Raw genomic sequence first — 26,599 nt, 5'->3', positions numbered from 1 at the left:
AATCAACATCATCCTTACAAGTAGGTCATTTCCGTTTGGCGGAAGTTGACGTTGCTAACGGCAGTGCAAACATTACTGGTCATGTCCAGTATTTCAGCGAGAATAATACATCATTAACCGGTAAGGTGTGTATGAAACTTTGCGTCTTGTTTAATAAAGTGCGTTGCTTGCCGCCGGTTTTAGGCTTTCGGGAACATTTTTCTGTAGAAATGTATGAATAGTGCCATGACTGACTTGTCATGAAGTGCTGTAGTCATGGACTGTTTACCTAAGGTGATATCAGCTTGACAAATATCTTGTTCTACAATATTAGAAGTATTTATATATTGTGTTAAATATTACAATTATAAAAATATTTAAATGTCACTGTGTTCCGCCACAGCATATAGGCCAGCTGTACATATCAAATACAGGTTTAGGTGGTTTGAAAGATGTCGACTGTGTTTGATCATAAGTAAGTTGTCCTCTCATCTTTAGACTATGAAACAACATGAGACATGGCTGTAAGTGTGTGGTTACAAATCACTTGATTTAAGACTATTTCATAAACTGTCAGACTCCCAAGAGCCACCTGGCTCACATTAGACTGGAGAAAAATGACAACAAACCTGATTTGAGTTGGTAATGCCTGACCTTCTTTTCTTACATTTCACAGAGGTTTTCAGATAGTATCTTGCAAGAATGTTGGACACGTGCCTGTGGAGTCTGGATCGCGTGATTGATGGCAGCTCTGGCAGTTTTCCGTCACGTCTGCAGTGGCCCTCTGCTCTGGGGCTGGGGACCCGTTCTGTTCGGCCTGCTGGGGTCTGTATTTGTTCTGCTGCTGCCTTTAGCAGGAATAGAGGAGCAATGCTGTGCCACGCTGAAGGGTCTTGCTCTTCTGCGCTGTCAGCTGTGGGGGGGTGTCCAGCGGCCTGTGGTGCACACCACCAGCCTGACCGTCCCTTTCACTGCACTAGACCTCCTGCCACAGAAAGTCAAGCCCAGTAAAGGTACAGTTGAAGCTGCTGCTGACTTTGTGTTGTTGAGTGGCTTGAGTGTCTTTAATCAAAATTGACTATTTACTTTCTCAAGTGAATTTTTGGATGCATGTTATTCTAAATTAAGTATGTTAGACTTCATTATCTTATATCCTAATCTTATCCTCCTGGGACCCATACGTAGACTTTTGTCATCTGTAGAGGGCATTATATTTTAGCAAATATCTCTGAGACCATGCGTGCCATATGGATGTCCTGTACAGAGCATATTCAGGGGTTTTCAGAGATACTAAACGATTGGAAGTTTAACCATTACAGATCCTCCATATATTAACTCTTATGACTAAATTCAGCACACTTATGGAAATATGATATTTTGATTATTTAAATCAGGCTAATTTTTTAATTGTAGGATTAAACGTCTCAGAACCACTTTAGTGGGGTTTCAAAGCAGAATATGGCTGTCTGTTTTGAGACATGCATCAGTTTCATACATGTCACTGTAGTCCCATTTTAGGGAGAAAAAAATAAGTAAATGGGGAAATACATTTTTCTATCTACAATATTTCTATCTATCTATCTATATATATATATATATATATATATACTCTATAAATATAACATTTTTATTAAATATATACATGCATGTGTGTTTATATATACCTGTGTGTGTGTGTGTGTGTATATATATGTATACACACAGTAAATATATAATAAAATGGATATTTCAATTTTTTTTTTAATTAAATTTTACATTTTTCAGCTAATGTTATTTCAGCTTTATTTCAATGAACAAAAACAATTTTTACTAATTTTACTTAATTTTTTTACGGTTCAGTCAATTCTCAATAAATCAACTCCCTCTTATTTTTCTTGCTGAATTTTCTGGTTTAATTTTATTATATATGTTCAATAATGGAATTAAAAAGATTTACAAATGGAATTTCTTTTTCAAATTTATTTGTTTCAAACCTAATATTCATCTCATTCACCTCTGTGGACACAATTAAAATTATTACATTTGTGGTTTCTAGAAATCTCAGCAGATGCTAAAACTCATTAGAAGTTCATTGCAATCAGGTTTACAGACTATTTGCTGTCATACATTTAGATTGAACAGATAAAACTATGAAAAATAACTGAAATGTACTTTGAAGTGTTAATGTCTATTGATTATACGTCTCTCAGCTGAAATGTCATACTGTGAAGCGCTGACCATCTGTTTGTTTACAGAGACTCAGCTGGAGGCAAAGGCGGCTCTCCAGCAGGCTTTGGAGATGAAGAAAAATGGCAAGAGGGAGAAAGCTCATAAGCTGCTCGTCCACGCGCTCAACATGAACCCGGAGTTTGTGGAGGCGCTCACTGAATTAGGAACCATACTGGAGGAGGAAAAAGATGTCGTCCAAGCAGACCACCTGTACACCAAGGCCCTCGCCATCTCACCCTGCAACGAGAAGGCTCTGGTGAGCAGGGATCGCACGCTCCCACTAGTAGAGGAAATAGATCAGCGCCACTTTGGAATCATCGATGGAAAGGTACGACGTCTCATGTCCATACCCAAAGGCAACTCTGCTCTGCGCCGAGTCATGGAGGAGACCTACTACCATCATATTTACCACACCGTAGCTATCGAAGGCAACACGCTCACTCTGTCTGAGATTCGCCACATTATTGAGACCAGATACGCCGTTCCAGGAAAGAGTCTTCAAGAACAGAACGAGGCAATTGGCGTCGACGTGGCCATGAAGTACATCAACACCACCCTGCTGTCCCGCGCCGGAGCGATCACTGTAAATGACATCCTAGAGATACACCGACGGGTCCTAGGCTACGCCGATCCCGTCGAAGCCGGCCGATTCCGTGCCAGCCAGGTGTTCGTGGGCCATCACATCCCACCGCATCCACAGGACTTGGACAAGCACATGCAGGAGCTGGTGCAGTGGGTGAACTCTGAGGAAGCGCTGCATCTCCACCCGGTGGAGTTCGCAGCTCTTGCGCACTATAAACTGGTTTACGTTCATCCGTTCGTGGACGGGAACGGACGGACATCACGCCTGCTCATGAATTTAATCCTAATGCAAGCTAGTTATCCGCCGATCACCATTCGGAAAGAGCAGAGGGCGGAGTATTACACCGCCCTGGATACTGCCAACGAGGGCGACGTAAGGCCCTTTATTCGCTTTATCGCGAAATGCACAGAAATTACACTTGATACGCTATTGATAGCCACAAGTGAGCACGCAGTGGGGCTGCCCGGGGCTAGTCATCACGCCTGTCCTGACTGTAAACACACCATTCCTGTGCATAGCTGATAGATGTACACTGGGAAGTGGAAAAAGATTGCATGTGGTGTAAATTGAAGTGCCATATCAGCCTCTGTACCAACCTTTTACTGCTAGCATGGGACGTACATGGATAAACTGTTGATCCATTTTAAGTGTGCATTTACTGTGTAGCTTTATTCGTTACAAATCCTTTGTTGACTGTTCGAAGTGTCCACATTTTAGTCTCTACTTTGTTGGTTTTAAATTTGAAATCAAAGAAAAGCTCTTTTTTTCCACTGAACGAACAGTATAAAGTCAGATCTTCTGCAACTACATCCTTCTGCTTGTGAGTTAATGATAATGTTGCATAAATGAACTCTGCTGCTTGTTGGGAACAATATTCATACTCGTACTTTTGTGGTGTTTATTTCTATACTTGGACTCTTTCTAGTCTCAAAATGCAAGCTCGAGTTAATCTCTAATGAAGTTTGCTTGGAAAAAGAACAGGTCTGTGAAATGTGAAAGATTGCAGTCCTTTAGTGATGATTTTCAGATGCTTTACTAGCTGAAGTGCATTTTATGAACAGCTTGTTACACACATTTCTCACTTACAAGCTGGCAGGTTACAGCAAAAAAAAATTCAAAAATTAATGTCTGCAAAACCCATTTTGAGTAATAGTTAACCTGTAACATAGAATATAGTCCATGTCTTTTTTCCATGTGAAAATGATCGTTCAATGATTCTGATGTATGACGCAAGGAATATAATTGCCTACAGCTGTTCAAAATGTTATTTAGTAAGAAGTATCATTGATTATAGGAGTATTGCTGAAAAGTTGTATTAATAATGATGTTAGAAACTTTTTTTACTTTTTTTGACTGATGTCTTGATTTTGAGTTTGCCACTATTTTCAAGCACTTTAATCTATTTAAACAGCTTTAATTTATTTTACTACTCATAAAAGCTATTTTATTATTGGGTGTAATAAATTGTGCAACTTCTCATTTCCTTCTAGTATTTGGTGGATTTATGTTTCATTTGTAGGATAATCGCACTGTTGTGAAATATGGAAAATGTCAGCTGTACCCTTGACGAAACAAAAATATGGCTAAAACGAGAAAATATCACAAATGAGCACAAGTCATGTTTGACAACCACATACATTTAATTGCTTCATTAAACAATTTAGGCTTTAATAAAAAGGAAAAATAAAACCGTATGACTACACAATTTGAGCAACACAGGAAATACAACAGGAACATTATTTGAAATAATTACGAGTGCCTAAAGAGGACACTGACAGTGGTAAATAAAAATGGCCAATCAAATAATTGATACAATAAACCAAATTAAGAAAAGAGTGCACAATTTACCACATGTATACCGTGTTTTCATTATTTTTAATGTTGAACAAGACAGCATGTTTTTTTTATTTATTTTCTCAATCACTACTTTAGGCCACTGTGGTGATCAAACGCAAATATATAGAGCTACTTTTCTTTTTTAGTTCAAAATATACAAATGCTTTACAAAACTATGGCCAACCATTGAGGGGTGTGAACGAGAATCAAACACAGTCAAAAGAACAACATGGGAGGGAACTGTCTAGTGTATGACACCGCAGTTAAAAAAATAGATCAGCTTAACATTTAATAGTGGATGAAATACACAACTCCATCATAGCCATCAAAACCAGTAAATAATACTAATATCCAGGACATTTTAGATGATATATGTTGTGTGTGTATATACAATGCAGTATAGGATGGGTTCACAATCAGGTGAACTCGTAGTGGAAGGTTCTAGCGATATACAGCTGCATAGATTCTTCAACTTCCGGGAAGGACCCAATCGGTTCTAAAGCAGCATCTGTGCTCCTCAGCCAGCCCTCGACTCGAATATGACCGCAAACACACGTGGAATCTAAGGTTCTAGATTAGATAAAACTGGAGTTCTAGACTGAAGGTTGAATTGAATCTGGCTGTGGAGCACAAGCTTTACTCTTCAGACCTTTTTTGAGCACACAAGGTAAGGCAGGTTTACAAGCTGTCAGCAATTTAACAAGATTCAAAGGGCAGCGCTAGGAGAAAATACAAAATGCGTGATAAAACTAGAATCTACTCATTTCCAGGACAGGATAGTGTACCGCTTTTAATTAAAGCGCTGCAGTCTAATAAACACAAAAGTCGAACCTCTTAGTTACATATGTTGTTGGCAAGGTGCTGGATTTTATTTGCTGACAAGATCATCTATTACTCCATTAGTCTTCACTTATGAAGACAGTTATTAGTTGTAAATCTACACATGCAAGACTGTTTCAAATGGTTGTGGTGCTGCAAATAAATTATTTATACAACATGCAGTTCAGAGAATATGTAAAATAAAGGTTTTGATCTTTATTTTTTTGTTGTTGTTGTTGCCTTTGATAAGGCAGAGGTGCGGGACGCATCTACATATCAGCTGCCCCAAAAGGGACCTATTGAGAAATGAAGCCGAGTTGAAACTTATTTATAATACATAATGTATCTTCATATTAAATGTTCTTGCATATACCTTTTAAAACAACGATCCTCACATCGTTTGTTTTAACATCCTGTTAAAAAAATACTCGCTGACAAAATCTGAAATCTGCCCCCCATATCCCGTTCATTATTACTAAGAAATAAAGAAAACAATACAGCTCACATCTCCATGGTTGAGGTGTTAAAATAGTTTTTTCTATATATCGGGAGTGGTCACATATTTACAGAAAGTAGGCTAAATTAAAACGCTGTTTCTCCGCCGGATTCGTAAGGACACAGCATGGCTTTCTGTCAGAAGGCAGGTATTTTCTCGAGCTCTCTGCATATAGTTTCACTTTTTGAGGAGCATCCTGGCAAAGTCCTCGTTGGACAGAGACTTGGTTTGCGTGTCCAGGCTTGTGGTTCCAGGTCCTCCGTGCACTCCATCTGTCACTGTGGCGTGTGGTGCAGAAACGGTCCCATTCTCTGCTTTGGCATCTGGAGCACTCTGCCGGTACAGAGAGCGCGGCAGCAGAGAGATCTGAGTTCGTCCTTTTCCTCTTCTGAAAAAAATAAAATAAAATGTGTAAAGAGAAAGAACTGATGTTTTTTTTAGCAACCAAGAACTATGGGGAAACACAATGCACGGTTTGGGCGGAAACATTTAATTGCCTTTTTTTTAATATAAATCTGATAAATCAACTTTAGTATACAAACAATTTAGTATTTAATTTAAATAGAATTATTAAATAACATTAAACAAAGAAATATTTATGAAAGTTTGTAAAACTATTGTAAATCTGATTAATCATGGACCATTCCTGATCCCGTCCCGCCTCTATCTCTCCAACTTCGCTTCCTGTCTAACTACTGTCCTATTAAATAAAAGGCAAAAACGCCAACAATAAATCTTAAAAAAATAAAATAAATAATAATAATAATAATAATAATATTAAACAAAAAAACCCCCAAAAAAACCTATAATACTGTTTCATAGTAAAATAAATGGAATATCTAAGAAACAATAGTAATTTTATTTTATAGTAAAATTATAATATTAATACTTAGTTCCTCATTTCTTTATTTTAAAAACTCAAGCTTTCATTTAGGCGCAAACCCATGGGAAGCTCTCAAAGATTCAGGTTTATAAATCTCATTACAAATCTGGTGTAATGGCTGGTGCATGTTGTTTTCCCAAATGCACGTTATAAGCGACCCAAACTCGCAGCAAAATGCAGAGATGAGTTTGTGTGAAGCAGCATTTACTGCAAACCAAGCCTCACTGAGACACTGAATATACAGGTGCTGGTCATATAGTTAGAATATCATCAAAAAGTTGATTTATTTCACTAATTCCATTCAAAAAGTGAAACTTGTATATTATATTCATTCATTACACATAGACTGATATATTTCAAATGTTTATTTCTTTTAATTTTCATGATTATAACTGACAACTAAGGAAAATCCCAAATTCAGTATCTCAGAAAATTAGAATATTGTGAAAAGGTTCAATATTGAAGACACCTGGTGCCACACTCTAATCAGCTAATTAACTCAAAACACCTGCAAAGGCCTTTAAATGGTCTCTCAGTCTAGTTCTGTAGGCTACACAATCATGGGGAAGACTGCTGACTTGACAGTTTTCCAAAAGACGACCATTGACACGTTGCACAAGGAGGGCAAGACACAAAAGGTCATTGCAAAGAGGCTGGCTGTTCACAGAGCTCTGTGTCCAAGCACATTAATAGAGAGGCGAAGGAAGGAAAAGATGTGGTAGAAAAAGTGTACAAGCAATGGGGATAACCGCACCCTGGAGAGGATTGTGAAACAAAAGCCATTCAAAAATGTGGGGGAGATTCACAAAGAGTGGACTGCAGCTGGAGTCAGTGCTTCAAGAACCACTACGCACAGACGTATGCAAGACATGGGTTTCAGCTGTCGCATTCCTTGTGTCAAGCCACTCTTGAACAACAGACAGTGTCAGAAGTGTCTCGCCTGGGCTAAAGACAAAAAGGACTGGACTGCTGCTGAGTGGTCCAAAGTTATGTTCTCTGATGAAAGTAAATTTTGCATTTCCTTTGGAAATCAGGGTCCCAGAGTCTGGAGGAAGAGAGGAGAGGCACACAATCCATGTTGCTTGAGGTCCAGTGTAAAGTTTCCACAGTCAGTGATGGTTTGGGGTGCCATGTCATCTGCTGGTGTTGGTCCACTGTGTTTTCTGAGGTCCAAGGTCAACGCAGCCGTATACCAGGAAGTTTTAGAGCACTTCATGTTTCCTGCTGCTGATCAACTTTATGGAGATGCAGATTTCATTTTCCAACAGGACTTGGCACCTGCCCACAGTGCCAAAGCAACCAGTATCTGGTTTAAGGACCACGGTATCCCTGTTCTTAACTGGCCAGCAAACTCGCCTGACCTTAACCCCATAGAAAATCTGTGGGGTATTGTCAAGAGGAAGATGAGAGACACCAGACCCAACAATGCAGAAGAGCTGAAGGCCACTATCAGAGCAACCTGGGCTCTCATAACACCTGAGCAGTGCCACAGACTGATCGACTCCATGCCACGCCGCATTGCTGCAGTAATTCAGGCAAAAGGAGCCCCAACTAAGTATTGAGTGCTGTACATGTTCATACTTTTCAGTTGGCCAAGATTTCTAAAAATCCTTTCTTTGTATTGGTCTTAAGTAATATTCAAATTTTCTGAGATAATGAATTTGGGATTTTCCTTAGTTGTCAGTTACAATCATCAAAATTAAAAGAAATAAACATTTGAAATATATCAGTCTGTGTGTAATGAATGAATATAATATACAAGTTTCGCTTTTTGAATGGAATTAGTAAAATAAATAAACTTTTTGATGATATTCTAATTATATGACCAGCACCTGTACTGCATCCTGAGGCGCTTCATTCACATAGCATGTATATTTATCTAATTAAATAGCAGCCTTTGATAGGCCGTATTGCAATTTTTATTTTATTTGAATTAATCATTTAGCCCTATCATTTATAGTAAGAGGCAGCTGAAACCTTTTTTTTTCCCTTTCCAAAATCTAATATTAGAGCAAATTTCAACAATAAATGCCTTTCCTCTGGAGACCACAGATTGTCACACCATAATTACTGACATCTGCATGGCAGTAATTCAACACACGGCCAGCTAACCTGGCGTATGATGTACTTACGCTCCCTGAGGTTGCCTCAGCATCGCTGCCCCCAGGACTCGACTAGGTGCTGCTTTATCTTCCATCTTCCTGCTCGGGGGGTTGCTAATGGCAACAGAGAGTGTGAAGTTCTCCAACATGGTGCCGTCCAACTTCAGCACAGCCTGCGAGGCCTGCACTTCATTCTCATATTCCACATATGCCAAACCCTACAGAGCACACACATTAATGTGAAGACTCAACAACATACTCCTTGGAATATTGGTTTAACTTTTGGACATGTAATGTATCTACAGCAATATGAATATTATATTCTGTGAAAATTAGCTTGGAGATGACTATACAGGGTTTTAGCAGGTTTTATAAAGTCAATATGTTCTTCACAAAATGTAAACATCTAGCGAGCAGACAATGAGTTGTACGCTTCAAGGTTTGAATTATTTAGAAGTTTCAAACCTTGAAGCATTGCTAATACAACGCTTCAAGGTTTGAAACTTCTAAATAATTCTCCATCACTATTTAATTCATTTGAAAAAAAAAGGCCTGAATGGCTCTGATCCCAAACATTTACTGTTCCTTCTGATCACACTGCAGAAAATGTGCTGTTCTTCCTCATGGTCTTGTTTTCCAGTGCAAATATTTAAAATATTTGTAAATCAAAATACATTTACTTGAGAAATTAAAGGACAGAATAAGTCTTGTTTTATGAGAAATTCGTAAAAAGTTAATTGAGTTTATGATTAAAACAAGAACAAAAATGTGCCATTGTGCTCAGAAAAATCTACTTAATTCAAATGGAAAACAAGTTTTTATACCCTATTGACATATTTATTATGTATAAATATTAACTCAATAAGTTAACTCAATTTTGTTCAGTTTCTCAGAAAATGAGACTTATATCTTCATTTTGCATCTCAAAAAATGTATATTGATTTAAGGATGTTAGATATTTGAATTGGAAAAAATACTGAAGACGACAAAAATACAGAGGAAGGCATTCATTTTAGGCTGTGCATACAACATTTAATGCCATGACTATGAAGAGACTATGACATTTGTGGAAGAGTCAATTAAGACTTTAAGACAAGCAAAAATTACAGTACTTTCCAAAAGTAGAGAATCATTATGATTTAAAAAAAGCTTCATATACTCACCAAGGCTGCATTTACTATCAGAAATATATAGTAAAAACTTATATTGTGAAATATTATAATTTGAAATTCAAATTTAAAATATATTGAAATAGAAAATAGTTATTTATTCCTGTGGTGACAAAGCTGAATTTTCAGCATCATTACTCCAGTTTCACGTGATCTTTTAGAAATGATGCTAATATGCTGATTTACTGCTCTATTATTATTTGCACTCACTTATTAAAGGGGTGGTTTACTGCGATTTCACTTTTTTCCATTTTAAATAGTGTGTAATGTTGCTGTTGGTGCCTGAACAGTATCCGCAAAGTTGCTGCGCTGAAAGTTCAACGTAAGCGGAGATATCGTCTTTTAAAAATCAGGAAGTTTAATGCCTACAAAAACGACTCATACGGGACTACAACGAGATACTTCCCGGGTTGCATATGTAAAAAAACCATAAATTTACATCAACCCCTCCCTCCGGAACATGCCAAAGAGGGGGCAAGGCCATGTTCTGCGGCTTTGTCGAAGAGGAAGAGTTATAGTGGAGAGTTGTAGTCATGCCGTCGAAACGGTGTTATTTTCACCCAGCTGTCAGGTCTTCTGTGTTCGGGCTTCCTACGGATGCTGTAGTTCGTCAACAATGGTTAAAATTTATGTTTGATTATGTTCCTGACAATTACAATCCTAATTTAGCTCTCTGTGCTGCGCATTTTACGGAAGACAGCTTCCAGAATCTACATGATTTCAATGCCGGATTCACACAGAAACTATTACTAAAACATGGAGCGGTTCCAACTTTAAAACCAGAGGCAGCAGTTGTTGGGCCACAACCTGTAAGTAAGATTTCATCATTTTAAATGTATTTGCATGTATAAATTCAGACGTAATGTTTTAGTTTTATCAAGGACGTAAACAAATGCCAACGCTGGCTTTAGTAGCCAGTTAGTTAAATGCTATTTCGTGTGTCTATGACAAACGTGTACAAACATTTTGGACCCGAATTTGTAATTATGTACTAATTTTGTAAATGTATTTTCCATGTATACTTTATGACGTAATTTTTCGATTTGATCAAGAACGTAAACACAAGCCAACGCTGTTTGGTTATAGTGGCCAGTTAGTTCGATGCTATTTTGTGTGTATAAGACAAATGTGTACAAACTTCAAAAAACTATATGTAATCACAACAGCAAACTTCCATTCAGAAACGTTTGTAAGAGCCGTGCTTGCGGAAGTTCTGCTTGACTCTCTTCATTGCCGCTTTCTGGGTCTGATTCTGGCTCAAACTGATACGGCAATATTGACACCATTATTTACATTTGACCGCAGCACGTGCAACTGTGGCCCGTGAAGGTAATGGGCGTGAAGTTTCCGGACAATGTGCAGTACGCGGTTTAGCCAATCACAACACACCGGCCCAAATAACCAATCTGAGCCCACTGCCTGTTTCTGAGGGAGTGGTTTCAGAGAATCAGGAAGTCAACCGGTCGTTCAAATGACAGAGGAGAAAGCGGCTTACAATAAAGGTGAAATATATGAAAAATAAGGCGTTTAACAAACGAAACACGAAGACATGTTATATTGCACCCCATACACACAATCAAGCAAAGAAAAAAAGCAGTAAACCACCCCTTTAATAATGATAATTATTATTACCACTGTTAACAGTTTTTGCAGCTTAATACTTTGTTGAAACATTTCAGGATTCTTTCATTTCATCTTTACAGTATCTTTTGATCAATGTAATTGTAATGGACTGTATACATTCATTTTATATATGCGCTATATACTGCAGGATACTGAGACAGTCTAACTGTATATTTATATTATTGACAGAGGCCTACCACACACCTTGGGTTTGCCGGAGCGGTTGGTGACAAGCCGGATGGCTTTCACTGTGCCGTACGGTTTACAGAGATCCTCCAGTGTCTCTTTAGTGCAGGAGTACGGCAGGCCCGAGATAAAGATCTTGTGCTTCTCAATTGCTGTTTTGTACTTAAAAACCTAAGACACATTATACAAATGATTCACATTTTAAAAATGATAACCAATAAGAAATGTAGTGTTTCTTGAAGTTCAAGTGAACTATTTGTAGTACATCACAAATTCAGTAGTATACATTCTAGATACCTTGAAGTCAGGATTCTTATTCTTGTCCACACAAGGAGACACATACATGGGCCGCCCATCCACCTCCTGCCTGTCCAGTTTAAGTGCCTCAGATACAGCCAGTCGGTCCTCAAACTGCACATAGCAATAGCCTCTAAACACACCTTTTGCTGCAAACACAGGTCGCACCTGCTGTACAATCCCACAACCCTTAAACAATGTTCGCAGCTTTCCCTCTGGGTCCTCCAGATTAAAAGGCAAGTTACTGACAAATACACTTTCTTCATCTTTGCGCTGCTCGTATGACACGTCCTGAGGTTGTCCTGGGGCTTCAGACAGTCCCTGTTGGTTCTTACGGAAACCGGGTGGCTCAGATTTACGTGATGGAGCTCGTCGGCCGAAAAGCCCACTTTCTGTCTCCATGAACTCCTCTGTGGCTGTGCTACCAAAGTCCTCCTCCCCTCGGAGCCTCTTGGACGGCAGCTCTGCACACATTTGATATGTCAGTACAGCTGAAATCTAAACCACACTTGTTTGGAAATGACTTCCAATTTCTCTTTTTAACAACTAACAGAATTATGCGACTTCATCCATACCTGCATCCTCTCCCCATTCCTCCTCGTACTCATCTTCAGCTTTCCGTTTATCCCCAACTCTGTTTGCTTTCTGGCTCTTCTTTTGGGATTTTTTATCTGCCTTGGATTTTCTCCTGTGCTCGGCTTTCTCCTCCTCTTGTCTGGCTAGGAGAGCCTCTTTTACAGCCACCTGCAGAAACACCATTCAGACAGCTCAAAAATTGCTTCATAAGGAGATTTCTACATGGCAAGCTTCCTGACAGATACTTTAAACATGATACATATTTCTGCTCGCTTGTTGCTACATTATTTCTGTTATTTTCAAAAGGAAAAAGGACATAATTAAATGCATGCTTTTTGAATCCCATAAAGGCTAGTTAGGACTTACTCTTGCTCTCTGCTCATTGACTCTGTTGAGTTTAGTCTCTGTTTTTTGGACTGCAGCATCCCAGTCTTCCAGTGAGCCTGTGAGAGACAACACCCACATAAACCCTACAAATCTGGGCACCAATATAAACAGAAATCTATATATGCATCAATTAACTCACCCTCCACTCTTTCAAAGTTGACCAAGACATCACAGACATGCTCAGGGTAGTCTGATGTACACTGTACAGCTCTGTGGAGAGCCTTCCTGCAGTGAGCAGCATCTCCATATGACCTGATCCACAAACATACATACATACAGAGATAAAACAGCAGCCTTTACCTGCCGTTAAAAGTTTTTAAAGACAATAATATGAAATCAAAATAAGCTCAACCCCTAACTTATTGTTAATACACATTATTCTGAAGAGAACAAATGCGACAAGCGCTGGCAAAATGAGTCTGAATGTGTAACATTCTATTAGATCTGTGCATTACAGTAGTTTGATTTTATTAATATTCTCAAAATTGACTTTGCTGACTCTATCGACTTTAAGCGGGTGTAGCTTAGTCATTTTCGATCGATTCCCACAAATCATACATCATTTTGAAGGTTCATTTTTCCAGCACAGGTCACAAATCTTTGTTTTCATAATTTCATCAAAAACACTTTAAAACACAGTGGTTCTCAAACTTTTTTTGACTCAAAGGTACCCGTCGTATAACACAATATTCAAAGAATCCCCCATTATAGACTAAGATTATTTTGGTATTTCTGATCAGATCCTGGTTGAGAACCACTGCTTACAGAGCCTAAAAATCTAAGACCACTAGCGAAAATGCTTCCTCCCCCCCCACCCCCAAATATACACTTTTTATCAAATTAACATGAATTTCAGAGTATTTAAAGCAATATTTAATGAACTCCTCAAATTTGTGTAAAACCTGCTGATCATGTTCTCCAGCATAATATGAGAATGATCCAAAAAGCATCTTGTGCATCAATGGAAGTGAAAACAACTCAACGGATGCACAAACTGATGAAAACAGCTGACCTTTCCAGGTTGTAATATTCCAGCCACATGTTGGCATATTTCGCATTCCCTTTTGTCATGATGCTGTCCCACAGTTCACGGGCCTTCTGCATGTTCTTACAATGTAAGGCCTGTTTAAAGCAATCAAACACAAGCAGCACTGTAAAAACTACAGACAGACTGTAATCAGCAGAACGACATTACTTAATGAAGGATGGACAGATGCAACAGTAGTGTTTCCTCACCTCTATCCTTGCCCAGATCTGCATTATTGTGCAGGACAGATCTCCACTTTCACTGAACCCTGAGAAGTGAGATAGTAGTTACATGTGTCTTGTTACTACAAGTGTGCTCTCATACCTCATAAAAACAGACAAAATACTCACTCTCTTCTACATCCTGTTTCAGGTACTCAAGGGAGCGTGCAAAAGCTGCCCGCAGCTCGTCCAACTCCCTGCTCCATTCTGCAAAAATCAACAAATCCATCAATAATAAAACATCAAATTCACTCCTCTGATATCAGCTGCCAAAACTGGAGAATGTAAAAGCATACCAGTAATAAAACAGAAAAAACATATGTTCTTGCCTTTGCTGAAATCAACACGTCTTCTCAGGTAGTCCAGATTAGATTGCCAGATTTCTACATAATCAGTCGCCTGGATGAACCCTGCGTTCAGGGCCTTTTCAAACACATCTGAAAGCAAAGAAATTATAACGCTTGTTAATGTCAATTCTTGTGTGTTAAAATCATTCGTTCCATTCCAGCAAAATGTTTCTGCCATTCATAAACTGATTCAGTACTGCTAACAGTGTTTTCATACCCTCTGACCACTAAACTTGCATGATTTCATGACTACTCATACTATATACACTCACCGGCCACTTTATTAGGTTAAGGCAAATATCTAAATATTTGGGCCTTTTAGTACCCGAGCATAGTTTAAACTCCAAAGCCTACCAGAGTACTGTTGCTGACCATGTCCATCCCTATTCGACCACACTGTACGCATCTTATGATGGCTACTTCTAACAGGATAACACACCATGTCACAAAGCTCAAGTCATCTATAACTGGTTTCTTGAACATGATAATGGGTTCACTATGCTCAAATGGCCTCCACAATCATCAGATCGCAATCCAAGAGAGTACTTTGGGATGTGGTGTAATGGGAGATTTGCATCAAGGATGTGCAGACAACAAATCTACAGCAAATGTGTGATGCTATCACGTCAATATGAACCCAAATCTCTGAGGAATGTTTCCAGCAACTTGAGTGTATGCCACAACTAGATACTAGCAAGGTATAACAAATAAAGCGGGCCAATGAGTGTAGGACTTTCAAAAACAAATTTTAAGAAACTTCACATAAATGTCAAGCCAATATTGTGATTAGAATTAGATTTTTGAATTCCCAGATATTGCCTTTCCTTTTATTTTATTTATTTTAAAAGTACCTGTCACTGTTTGATGGTCAGCCCCATGCCTCTCTAGAGCCAAAAGATAGCTCTTCCACAGGCCCATGGTCCAGGGACAGTTCCTGACGGCTCGCTCATGAGCAGATAACACTAGGTCTTTAATTTTCAACTGACGATCCTGAGGTAGAACAGGGAAAAAAACAATTATGAGCAAAGTCACAGAATCATTTGTAAAAAAAATTTTTTAGCAGTCCGAATAGATGAGTGACCAAGCCAACATCCACCAAGAGCAGCTATTTGACTTAAACACAAAAATGTAATTTAAAATCACCAAACATTCTGACTTTTTGACAAAGAAAATTAGGGAAAGGTCCTGACATCTAGGTTTGGGAATCGAAAATCGATTCCGATTCCAGAATCGGATACTTAAGGTCAGGAATCTGATACTTGTTAAATTAAAATTTCTATTCCGCCTATCAATTCCTATACACTTTTTTTTTCTTCATCTGTGAGGACTGGACCTTGCTCGCTAAGCAAGTGCTCCATTTGCGATCAGAAGCCAAAAAAGCCAAGTATAATATCTGTAACTATAATATCTGTGAACATGTTGCAAGAGAGGTGTCACCACAAACATGACAAAGCACTTTAATTTAATAGATCGTTAAAGATGGCAAAAATGATTCAAACACCAATGTGTATTCTATTCCTAAATTACAATGATTCGTCTGTTTCATTCCTCAACCTTTGACGTGTGCGATCACTTGGTTCGTCTGTGAAGCGTATGATCACACCAGTGTGATTTGAACATTAAAATCTGCGTTCGCACTGCCGTTGACCTAAAGAGAGCAGCTGTCATCTGTCAAGAATGTCATCTGTCTTTTCAACCACACAGTATCATTTCTGTGTTACAAACATTCAAATCACAGAAGTACTGGGGAAAAAGTTTATAATTCAGATATAAACTCTGTTGTGTACTGTAGCGATTAAAATAGAGTAAATCACCTTTTGAAAGTAATTTGACACAAATGAAGATTTATCGATTACATTGTTACGCCAGTAGGTGGTGAAAAGGGGCTGTTAAAATGTATTTGTCTTTGAATCATACAAGAGATTCGTTCAAGAACGCTGATTCATCCAGTAATGGAACAAGTACTCATCTTGAGTGAGTCATTGAATTAATCATTCATAAATTACATGTGATTTTGTTTAGTTGTCTCAAATTTATCCAGAATCATGCAGTTCCATTTTGCACACAAACAGCTCTTAAAGAGTCCAGTTTTTAATGTAGCCTGTTGATTTTTGTTCATGGTATTCAGCTCCAATAAATGGTTTGCAAAAAAGAGACACAGGATAAATGTTTGATATCATTAATCACATCTGAATTTAAAAGAATCGGAATCGATAAGCAGAACCGGAATTGATAAAATTCAAATGATACCCAACCCTACTTACATCCTGGTCAAATACTGGTTTGAACAGGTCAGAACATCAGAATTATGGACCATGTTTCAGACAGATGCAGAGGAAATGAGAATAACTATAATGCTGTTCTAGAAACATGTCTGCACCCTCAGGTTGCGTGACAGCTGATTTTTTTTCAAATGTACTGCATGTAAAATGTTGTTTTAAGGATTAATTGGAGAAGGAAATCATTATCTTGATTAATCCAAACAGCTGTTTGGAGAGAGCTCGTGACAGCTTTTCTAGCTTGTTTACCTACTGTAGGACTATTCATATAAAATGCAAAAATTCCAGATGGCCTATTCACAGCAAAATGTAAACAAACATACATCAGTATGAATCACAAGCAAATTCACACTGGGTACAACTAAACAGTATAAAAGATATAATATCATGATATTATAGCAGCATTAATATCTTTTCACACCAACATACACCCACCCACACACATACATATATATATATATATATAAACCTTTTGATGAAAGCTTAATGTTCTCTCAATAGGTCCATAGGAATTAATTTTTATTCAAAGTCTTGAATAAACTGGCCTTGAGAAAGACAGAAACCTAAAGGTCATAGGACATTTTACAGAATTGCTTGTTAAAATGCACAAAAATGGTCTCCGGTCTTTTTGCCTTCCGTACCGAAGCCACTGAACATGCTCCAGGAAGAGCAGGTGTGTGTGTGTGTGTGAGATGAGTAGGCTGTAATTATTCTAATCCCCCACCCAATCCAGCACTGCTGATCTGCTGCCAACCCATTTACAAGCACCTCTGTTGCTCAAAGATTACATGTAAGATCGAGCTAAAGATGACGTTGAGCAGGGAATCACTCCTCCATTGTAAGAGAGATTTAATCTACAGCAAAGATAAATCTGTCTATGGGAAACTGCCTTACGTTAATAATCATTCACTAAAATGCAATATTGCCTCTACAAACAGGAGAGTTGTATAAAATCTCTGCTTTGCACCTCCTGCGCCAACTCAACATCTGCTCACTGCTCTTCAAAACGATTTCATCAAAGAATGATGAATCTGATATCTACTGAAGTATGAATCAGAGTTATATCGTTCTTTAAAGCACACCAAGTTTGTTAGTAGGGATGAACATATGGGCCACTAAAATATGACAGATAAAACTAACCAAATGCTCTAGCTGAATGGGTAATGGAATAGATCAGTCGTTCTCAAACCTCTCCATGAAGTACCCCCAGCACTGCACATTTTGTATGTCTCCCTACATCTGACACACCCACTTCAGGTCTTGCAGTCTCCACTAATGAGCTGATGAGTTGAATCAGGTGTGATTGATGAGGGAGACATACACAATTTGCAGGGCTGGGGGTACTCCAGGACAGGTTTGAGAACCACTGGGATAGATGATAGTCAGTGGGAAAAAAAAAAATTCATTCCTTTCTATGGAAACTGATCCAACGCTCGATCCTAAAGTGGTGTAGGTCATTGGTTACGTAGGAGGCTTTAGATACAATACAGCACTTTGTAAAACCAAGTAATAACCTCCCTATATCCATTAGGCAAAGCAGCTCTGTGACTCACAGTGTGAGGTGCATATAATTTAGTTAAACAGCATCTCAATTTAATCACCTAAGAGAGTACAAGCATGAAGGCTTGATTTAATTACTTCACACATCCATAGCTGCCAGGAATTCAACCGCCTGAATGGGCTCCACCAACACACTCCAGCCTGTAGCCCTTAATGCAGAAGCTCATTAAGTTCAGTCGTTGAATCAGAAAGCACAAATGGATTGCCGCTTTCGCTGCTAATATGAGGAGGTGTCGTTCTCTCCCCTTTTCGATCTCATTTTTCTCTCCCTACGCGCCTCCCACCATCTCTCTTTCTGTCTCGTTAACTCGCAGTTTTCCCCCCTTTTTCTTCCCTCCATCTGGTGAGAAGCAGGCTCTCTAATGTGTTCTCAGCTGCAACTACGCTGCTGCACATTTGTGGCTTGTGCATCTCATTACCATCCCATTAAAGCAATTGATATGTTCCTGAATAAATGGAGGGAGGTGTGGGATTGGCACGTGTGAATCATTCAGTTTGTGAGCTGTGCAGAGGGCTGCTGGTGAAAGCAGACATGTGCTTATGAGAGTTGCTCACCAGATACGTGGTGTATTTGATCCACAGGTCCGGCACGAGGCAGTTCTCCGCCAGTGCTCGCTCAAATATAATCTGGACACGAGCCGGATCTCCTTCCTTCATCTCAAAATCTATGTAAGCTTGATACTCTGCCAGCTTTGGAGGTTCAGAGACCAGCTAGAAAATAAAAAAGAACAGCATTAGACAGCTCAAATGAGAAACAACAGCTTTTGAATGTAACCGGGAAGAAAAAAAAGAGTGTCATACAGAACAATTTCATGTGTTCTAATAAAAAGGTCGCAAGAGCACTTATCCGATTACGCAGCTGAATATTAACAACAGCCATATCTTTCAGCAAGTCGAACAATTTGTGAAGTACAGTTTAATTCAATTCACTATTAAAAGTAACTTCTTTCTGGGAACATATCACAATTTCCACTTTTATAGTCAAATTGAATTCGTTCTCTGATTTCAGTTCTTCCTGTGATTCGAGTGAATAGTAAATATACATATGTTGAATATGAAAATCTGCAGCTTAAATAACAGAATACAAGTCTTAATTGTACATATTAATTTCTGAGAACTTCACTACAACAAAAACAGGGTCACTGATTAATTTATGTATGTGTCAGGCTGAGGTCTAAAAGCATGAATACAAGCTTGAAAGTCAACATTGGCTACCCAAACCCATTTTGTTTCTTTAGTGTGCTAAATGTCCAAGAAAAACAGGATATTCTAAGAGGGAAAAAAGGAAGAGCAGTTGATTTTGTCCATCAGGAATCAATTAAATAGTGAAAAGGGTGTGGGTTTTGCAGTCAACTGTGAAGGACTTCTGCCAACACCAAATGTTTAAGCAGCCTTAGTGATGTCAGCCAAAAAGGAAGTTGTTTCAGAGATGGTTCAAGCCTTTAATGTTTGATGAAAGACCAAGAAGAAATTGAAGAAACAAGGAAACAAAAAAAAAGACCAGGAATGCATAAAGTAAATAATAAGATTAAATTAACTGAGATTTAATTTTTGACTTCTCCTGAATAGGTGAGTGTAAAGTGTTGATGAGCATATGTTTGTGAACAAAGAGCTTTTATTACCACACGTTTAGTTCAATCAGATTCTCTAAATGACACTTGTGAAGACTGATTTTGGCTGCAAGCAGGCTATTGCTATAAAACATTTTAAAATCACAATCACCATCTTTACCACCACAGCTGCTGCCAGAGAGATAATTTCACATCAGATCAAATCAGAAAATCAAATGATCTCTACAGCAGTGAGACAAGTGTGCAGTTACCAAAGCCTCCTCGAAAGGTCTGCATTTCTCCAACTGTTGCAGAGCACGTCTGTAGTGGTGCGTGACCATCTCAGGTACGCCGTCGTCAGCCCAATCCGAGTACTCCGCATATGTTCCCTCCATATCTACAGAACACAATATCAACACAAACAGATCAATCTTTCATTTTTCTGTGTTGCAGGGACACACAGCGTCTGTTTGGTTTCGAAGATGTTTTGAATAATACAGTCTTTCTGATACTACTGCATTTCTAACTTATGTCATCACTACAAGGCAATTTTCTGACAAAGAAGAAAGCCTATATAAACATGAACCATGCTGTACGAAAACCTAATCTGCGATCTGGCTCTCTTAGTTGAGTGGGATGTGATCAGAGCGTTCTCCTCTGCATCTCCGGTGCCAAAAGCAGCCGGCAAGAGACAAGCGGAAAAAAACCCTGCTCACAAAACCAGACCATCTGGCTATCTGCAGGCTGCTCCTGGCTCTCCTGTCCCCAGCCTGTGCTCCAGCGTCTGGCAGCGCTGGTGTCTACCTGACAGGACTGACATTACTTGGCTTTCAGAAATGCACATGAAAGGAAACCACATGCAACAATCAATATTATTTGTAATTTAAGTCTTAATCAATCCCATCTGACCAGATCTCAGTTCGGTCTAGACATGTTGTTCTCAGTTTATTTTATTTCTGCCAAATTGCGCAATCTTATAGTCATAGTCTAAATTCTTTCGGCATCCATTCTCCCGACCCTTTCTGTCTGTGGACAAGTTTTTCCGATTATTTATTCCAACACTGAAAAGAGAAAAGAAAGAATGGGAAAGTGGAGGACTGAAGGAGCGAGGGGAGAGAAACAGAGCGGCTCTCACCCATCAGAGGTACAGCTAGCTGCCGTCTGAAGAGTGTGTGTATGCGTTCGAGCTGGGCATTCAGCAGCTCCTGCTGCTCCTGTGATGGAACGCTGCCAGAAGGAGGCTAGAAAACAGAGAGAAGAGGTTAAAACTACATACGACAAAACAAAACACTCTCACCAATCGTTTAAAAGATTTATTTAACATCCAAAATCGTACTTCTCATTACTATTCATGCAATATTTAATAACCAGTATTTTAGGTCGGCAATTTTTAATAGCAATTTAATGCCATGCTGATATTCTGTAATATATCTGAGTAGGAACCCAGAGTAAATACCTGGACTGTGGAGAGAATAACAATCTCAAACTCCCTGTAGGCCTCCCAGATTGAAGCTCCTTTAGTCATGTGTAAACCCACTGCAGTCAGTGCCCTCTCAAAGATGGAGCGAACCCGCTCAATGCCTCCCTGGGCTCCCATTCCCCCGATGGAGTACTGTACGTATTCCAACCAGATCTCTGGACCTATGGATGGGTTTACCAGCATCTCTTTTTTAATTCCCCAGCACAGGTTTACCTCAAAACAATCCATTTTACAATTAAGCAGCAATTATATGTTACTTATCAGATTATTGGTGGTAATAGAATTAGTTGTTTTACAGTAAGCTCAAACACTTGACCTACCATTACATTTAGAAAAAAATACAAAATTTGACCAGTTTCAAAGAACCGAAGAATATGAATACAATTAAGCCACACTTACACACATAATCCTTGACAGCCTTCTCAAACAGTTCGTAGACTTTCTCACGGTCCGATTCGTCTTCTGTCAGACGGATTTCATCCTTCAGCCAGTCCAGCCAAATCTCTGTTCCACCAAACAAATCAGTCAAACACAGTAACACAATACCCATATCTCCGCATCATAAAATCTTAACACTCCTTTACATATTAAATACATGCACTTTCAAAGACTACATATTTTTGTTTCTGATTTTTTTTTAATATTCATCATAAGCAGCATTTTTTTCTGCTTTTGCAGTCCAGTGCTGTGTAAAGTGCTGTGCTATTATCATGTCCAGTAAATTCATTAGAATCATCATCAAAATTCCAATTGTTTCCTGCAGGGCTGCTGCAGAAGGTCCTGTTCATGGAGATCATCATTCCTGGAGAGCAATGAGTACTCAAACCTCAAGAACGAATCAAAAAATAGCCTGGACTCTAAAAGCACTTGTTGTACTTTCACATTATATAATATGCACCAATCTCTCTGTTGCAGTATCAGAGAAAAACCTGGCTAACATACAAAGAACAGAAACAAAATAAGGATGTCCCACCTTCAGTCAAAGGAAAGAGTTCGCTCATCTTCTGCCTGGCCTTGCGCAGTCTGTGAAGCTTCCCTTCTTGTCGCAGGAGTTTGATTAGGTCTACATGGCAGTTGTAGTCAAAAGCGTTGATCGACAGCTGTAGAAATGGCACATGGGGTGTTGACATTAGCATTATGACACTCATTTTTTATTCACAAAATGTTCCAACTGAAATGATTCACCAAGTATTTTGTAGAAGTCGACCTAATAAAAGTATAACCATGCTAAACTCATTCAGCATCAATAGGTCAATGTGAGATTACACTGCGCAAAAAAAAATCTAAATTATGAAGCATATAAGAAAAATATCATATGATTGCAATGCTTCGGGAAGTATGAAAGGTATGAACTAAATCCTTTGTCTTCTAAACTGCATTACGTTATCAGTACAGATTCTTTCCAAACGTTTAACAACTAATATGTTTGGATGGGAGGATGGCTTCATCTGGACAAGGCGGGCATTCACTGTAGTCTAGCACGCAAGAGTGGGAGACACTGGAACAGCGCCACTTCCCACGGAGAGAGAAACTGTGTGGGACTTCAAATCATTGGAATAAATCAGACAATCAGTGTGACTTCTTGTTATTGATCCACTACATCTTGCAAGAAACAAGTAAAACTTTAATCTCTGCTTATGTCTTGCAAAAAAAACAGAAACAGGCTGATGGATTAGAGATCGGACCCACTTAGTTGACATCACAGCTGTTGCATGACTGTTGTTGTACAAAAAACATCAGTGACTTCAGTGGTCAGGAATGCTCTGAATTGAACAATCCAATGCATGCAAGGCTACGGAGACTGAAACGAACCTGTGCACTACTCATGGAAAAATTACAGAAAAAGCTGTCACTCTTGCAGGGAAAAAACACCTTAAACCAGTCTAAGCTGGTGTTTTAATCTCCTAGCTTGGTCAGTTCCGTTATTACAGCATAATAAAGGCCCTTTTAATAGTCTAAGTTTTACATTCTGGTTGGGAAACTAACTGAAGACCAGCTTATCCAAGTTTGCATTTGCCAGAAGCTTTTATCCAAAGTGGCTTACACTGCATCCAAGGCATGCATTTTATCAGTTCATGCTTCCCCTGAAAATCTAACCAATGACCTTGGTATTCTGAGCAGCAAGATCATCTTCAAGGGACAATTCACCCAAAAATGAAAATTGTGTCATCATTTATTGAACCTCTAATTGGTTCAAACCTATATGAGTTTCTTTCTTCTTTTGAACAGAGATGATGATATTTTGTAGAACGCTTCAAATCAAACAGTTGACGGTAGCCACCGACTTCCATAGTAATTTCCCATACTATGGACATCAGTGGCTACCAGTGGCTGTTCGGTTAACAGAACAAAGAAACTCATAGGTTTGAAACAATTTGAGGGTGAATAAATAAATGACAAACTTTTCATTTTGGGTGAACTTATCACCCAAAGCCATATCTGGTTTAAAAGATTTTTTAGCTGGTATAGATGCATCACTGCATTCTTTCAAGTAATATTAGTACAATATATGCACACCAGAAACTTGTGCTCTCATAATCTAAGTACAATATGAAACACGCAGTACTACAAATATATATAGTATTGGTGTTTTCATCTACGGTATACAGTTTGTCAAAACAGAAACAGAAACCACTCCAAAACAGAAGACCAAACCCCAAGAGCCAGAGCAATATAAGGAGTCCCAAAACAAACACGCGGACATGACCATTACAACCACTGCGCAACAGTGTCCATCTTCAGCCCCTGAACGTGGTCTGTAACCTAAAACTACTGGGTTATAAACATAATTCAAATCTAAAGTCATCACAGGTACTAATAGGTGTTTCTTGGCAACTCTGTCGCATATGAGCTCTGTGGCGCGAATTTGAACTCGGTGAGCATGGCACGCGTCATCAAAACACTCCAACACTAAACTTTATTATTGCATATTTCACAAAGTCTTATGACATGCAAGGTCACAAAGCTCCCTAAACACACCCGGGAATGCATATAGGTGGGAAACCTAAATAAAAATGTAGTTCGGAGGATTAAATATCAAGCCGAGTCTTCGCTAGCTCGATTAAGCCTCTGCTAGCAACATTCCTCAGGAACATAGTTATGTATTTCTATATTTTTTATCACTCCTGGCCATGTATTTAGTAAGTTAAGCACGTAGGACTTCTCTAATAAACGGCCTCTGCCAAGTACATGAACAGAAACTCCCCAGCAGAGTCGTTCGTGCGGTGTTTAGAGAGCTGCGTATGTGAGGAGAGTCGTTAGCCTCATTCATTCATCTCACCTGTTCCTCCAGCCTCTGGATCTCCGCTTCATTTTCGCGCTCGTCTTCAGACGTATCCTCTTCATCTTCCTCCTCGGAATGCTCAACTCCCATCCCTTCTTCTTCTTCCTCCTCCGACTCCATCTCTCGCTCCATGCCCTCAGCCTCCTCTTCGATATCTGGCAACAACGTCTGCTCTTCGTTACCCGTCGCCGCCATGTTGAGTACTATCTGCCTGGAAACAGAGGCAGGGCTCGCGCACACAACACAAGAACTCGCGCGAAAAACAGGGAGCTCGTGCAGCGAGAAGGCGGGGCTCAACTGCAGGCATTGGCCGCCGTCAGTTTGGCATTTGAGCATGTGTTCCTTTCCAACGAAATTCTTTGTGGTGGTTTGGAAAAGTCTCAATCTTCGTCTGTCAGTATCTGTTTTTCGTGTTTTTGTCCAAAGCATTGGTAATAAAATACAGTGACATTCAAATTCAAATTCAAAATTGATTTATTGGCATGACTGTAAAAAAAATACAGTATTGCCAAAGCTTGACAGAGAAATATAATAATAACAATGAAAAGATCAAAATAATAGAATACAAACATTATAACAATATAAACCGTGTAACAAATAAGAACTTGTGTGAACATTTCATACCACAGTGGTTAACATATAAACACACACAGGCTGTAATTAAATTACAGTTACTTATGAAAATGTTAACAATTACAAAGGGGGTCACATCTGAATATTTTCACTCACATACTGATTTGACTTATTTCCTTCCAAAACTGCATTGACTTCTGTAAAATATGAGACGCTAATGTTTCATGTGCTTATTTGATTTATATATTTAATATCTGAACTGTTTTATTTCCTTTTGGGATTTAAGTATATGTGACCCTGGACCACAAAACCAGTCTTAAGTGTCAATTTTTCAAAATAAATAAGCTTTCCATTGATGTATGGTTTGTTAGGATCGGACAATATTTGGCCGAGATACATCTATTTTAAAATCTGGAATCTGAGGGTGCAAAAAAATCAAAATATTGAGAAAATCGCCTTTAAAGTTGTCCAAATGAAGTTCTTAGCAATGCATATTACTAATCAAAAATGATGTTTTGTTTTATTTACAGTAATAAATTTACAAAATATCTTCATGGAACATGATCTTTACTTAATATACTAATGATTTTTGGCATTAAAGAAAAATCTATAATTTTGACCCATACAGTGTATTTTTGGCTATTGCTACAAATATACCCCAGCGACTTAAGACAGGTTTTATGGTCCAGGGAGACATATGCTTTATTACCACGGCTTTGTTAGACTGTATTGTATGACTGTGTTTTCAGTCATAGCTATGCAAAGATTTGATTTAAAAAAACAAACAAAAAAACAGTACCATATATCTATTAAACTATCTTATGATTTTAAATCAGTATTTAACCTCAGAACAATCTCAAAGTAAAAATAAATGCTTAAGTCTGATTTTGTGGTGGCTGTGCTTTCAAATTCAATTATTATAACCTTAATTCAAGTGAAGAAGGATTTTGAAAGTCTGGTAGTAATCAGTGTTGAGTAGGCTACTAATGTAAGGTTAACCCTGCCTGCTTTAAATGTTTCAAAATGATTAACTGTTTAGAAAAATTGAGAAAACAATATAAATTTAAATTTAGAAAAGTAATCAAATGTAATCAGTTGCATTACTTTAATAAAGTAATTGAAACTACTTATTACA

General features: G+C 38.6%; 2 protein-coding genes across 4 annotated transcripts; one reads left to right on the top strand and one right to left on the bottom strand.

The window, feature by feature from the left end:
• On the top strand, positions 1–4,253 carry ficd (FIC domain protein adenylyltransferase). 3 transcript variants are annotated; one of them, XM_058775646.1, is made up of 3 exons: positions 1–120; positions 656–992; positions 2,214–4,253. In XM_058775646.1, exons 2-3 carry the CDS (start codon positions 722–724, stop codon positions 3,290–3,292), a joined length of 1,350 nt encoding a protein of 449 aa, XP_058631629.1. In that variant the 5' UTR covers positions 1–120; positions 656–721; the 3' UTR covers positions 3,293–4,253. The 3 variants fall into 3 exon arrangements, with proteins under 3 accessions (XP_058631629.1, XP_058631630.1, XP_058631628.1); XM_058775647.1 differs by having other exon boundaries at positions 14–125; XM_058775645.1 differs by lacking the exon at positions 1–120 and adding an exon at positions 211–503.
• A 131-nt stretch (positions 4,254–4,384) lies between these two features.
• On the bottom strand, positions 4,385–25,195 carry sart3 (spliceosome associated factor 3, U4/U6 recycling protein). The gene is made up of 19 exons (XM_058775644.1): positions 24,889–25,195; positions 22,582–22,708; positions 22,008–22,112; positions 21,585–21,769; positions 21,264–21,369; positions 20,401–20,525; positions 19,134–19,289; positions 15,591–15,729; positions 14,722–14,829; positions 14,522–14,599; positions 14,381–14,439; positions 14,157–14,266; positions 13,284–13,396; positions 13,124–13,200; positions 12,757–12,925; positions 12,182–12,645; positions 11,903–12,055; positions 8,937–9,124; positions 4,385–6,309 (listed from the first exon to the last, which is right to left on the bottom strand). The coding sequence occupies exons 1-19, from the start codon at positions 25,084–25,086 to the stop codon at positions 6,099–6,101; spliced, it is 2,871 nt and encodes a 956-aa protein (XP_058631627.1). The 5' UTR covers positions 25,087–25,195; the 3' UTR covers positions 4,385–6,098.
• Positions 25,196–26,599: the final 1,404 nt, after the last annotated feature.

This window comes from Onychostoma macrolepis, chromosome 05 (genome assembly GCF_012432095.1).
Source record: "Onychostoma macrolepis isolate SWU-2019 chromosome 05, ASM1243209v1, whole genome shotgun sequence".
Classification (NCBI taxonomy): domain Eukaryota; kingdom Metazoa; phylum Chordata; class Actinopteri; order Cypriniformes; family Cyprinidae; genus Onychostoma; species Onychostoma macrolepis.
Note: the sequence above shows the minus strand (reverse complement) of the source record. Positions and strands in the feature narration are given on the sequence as shown.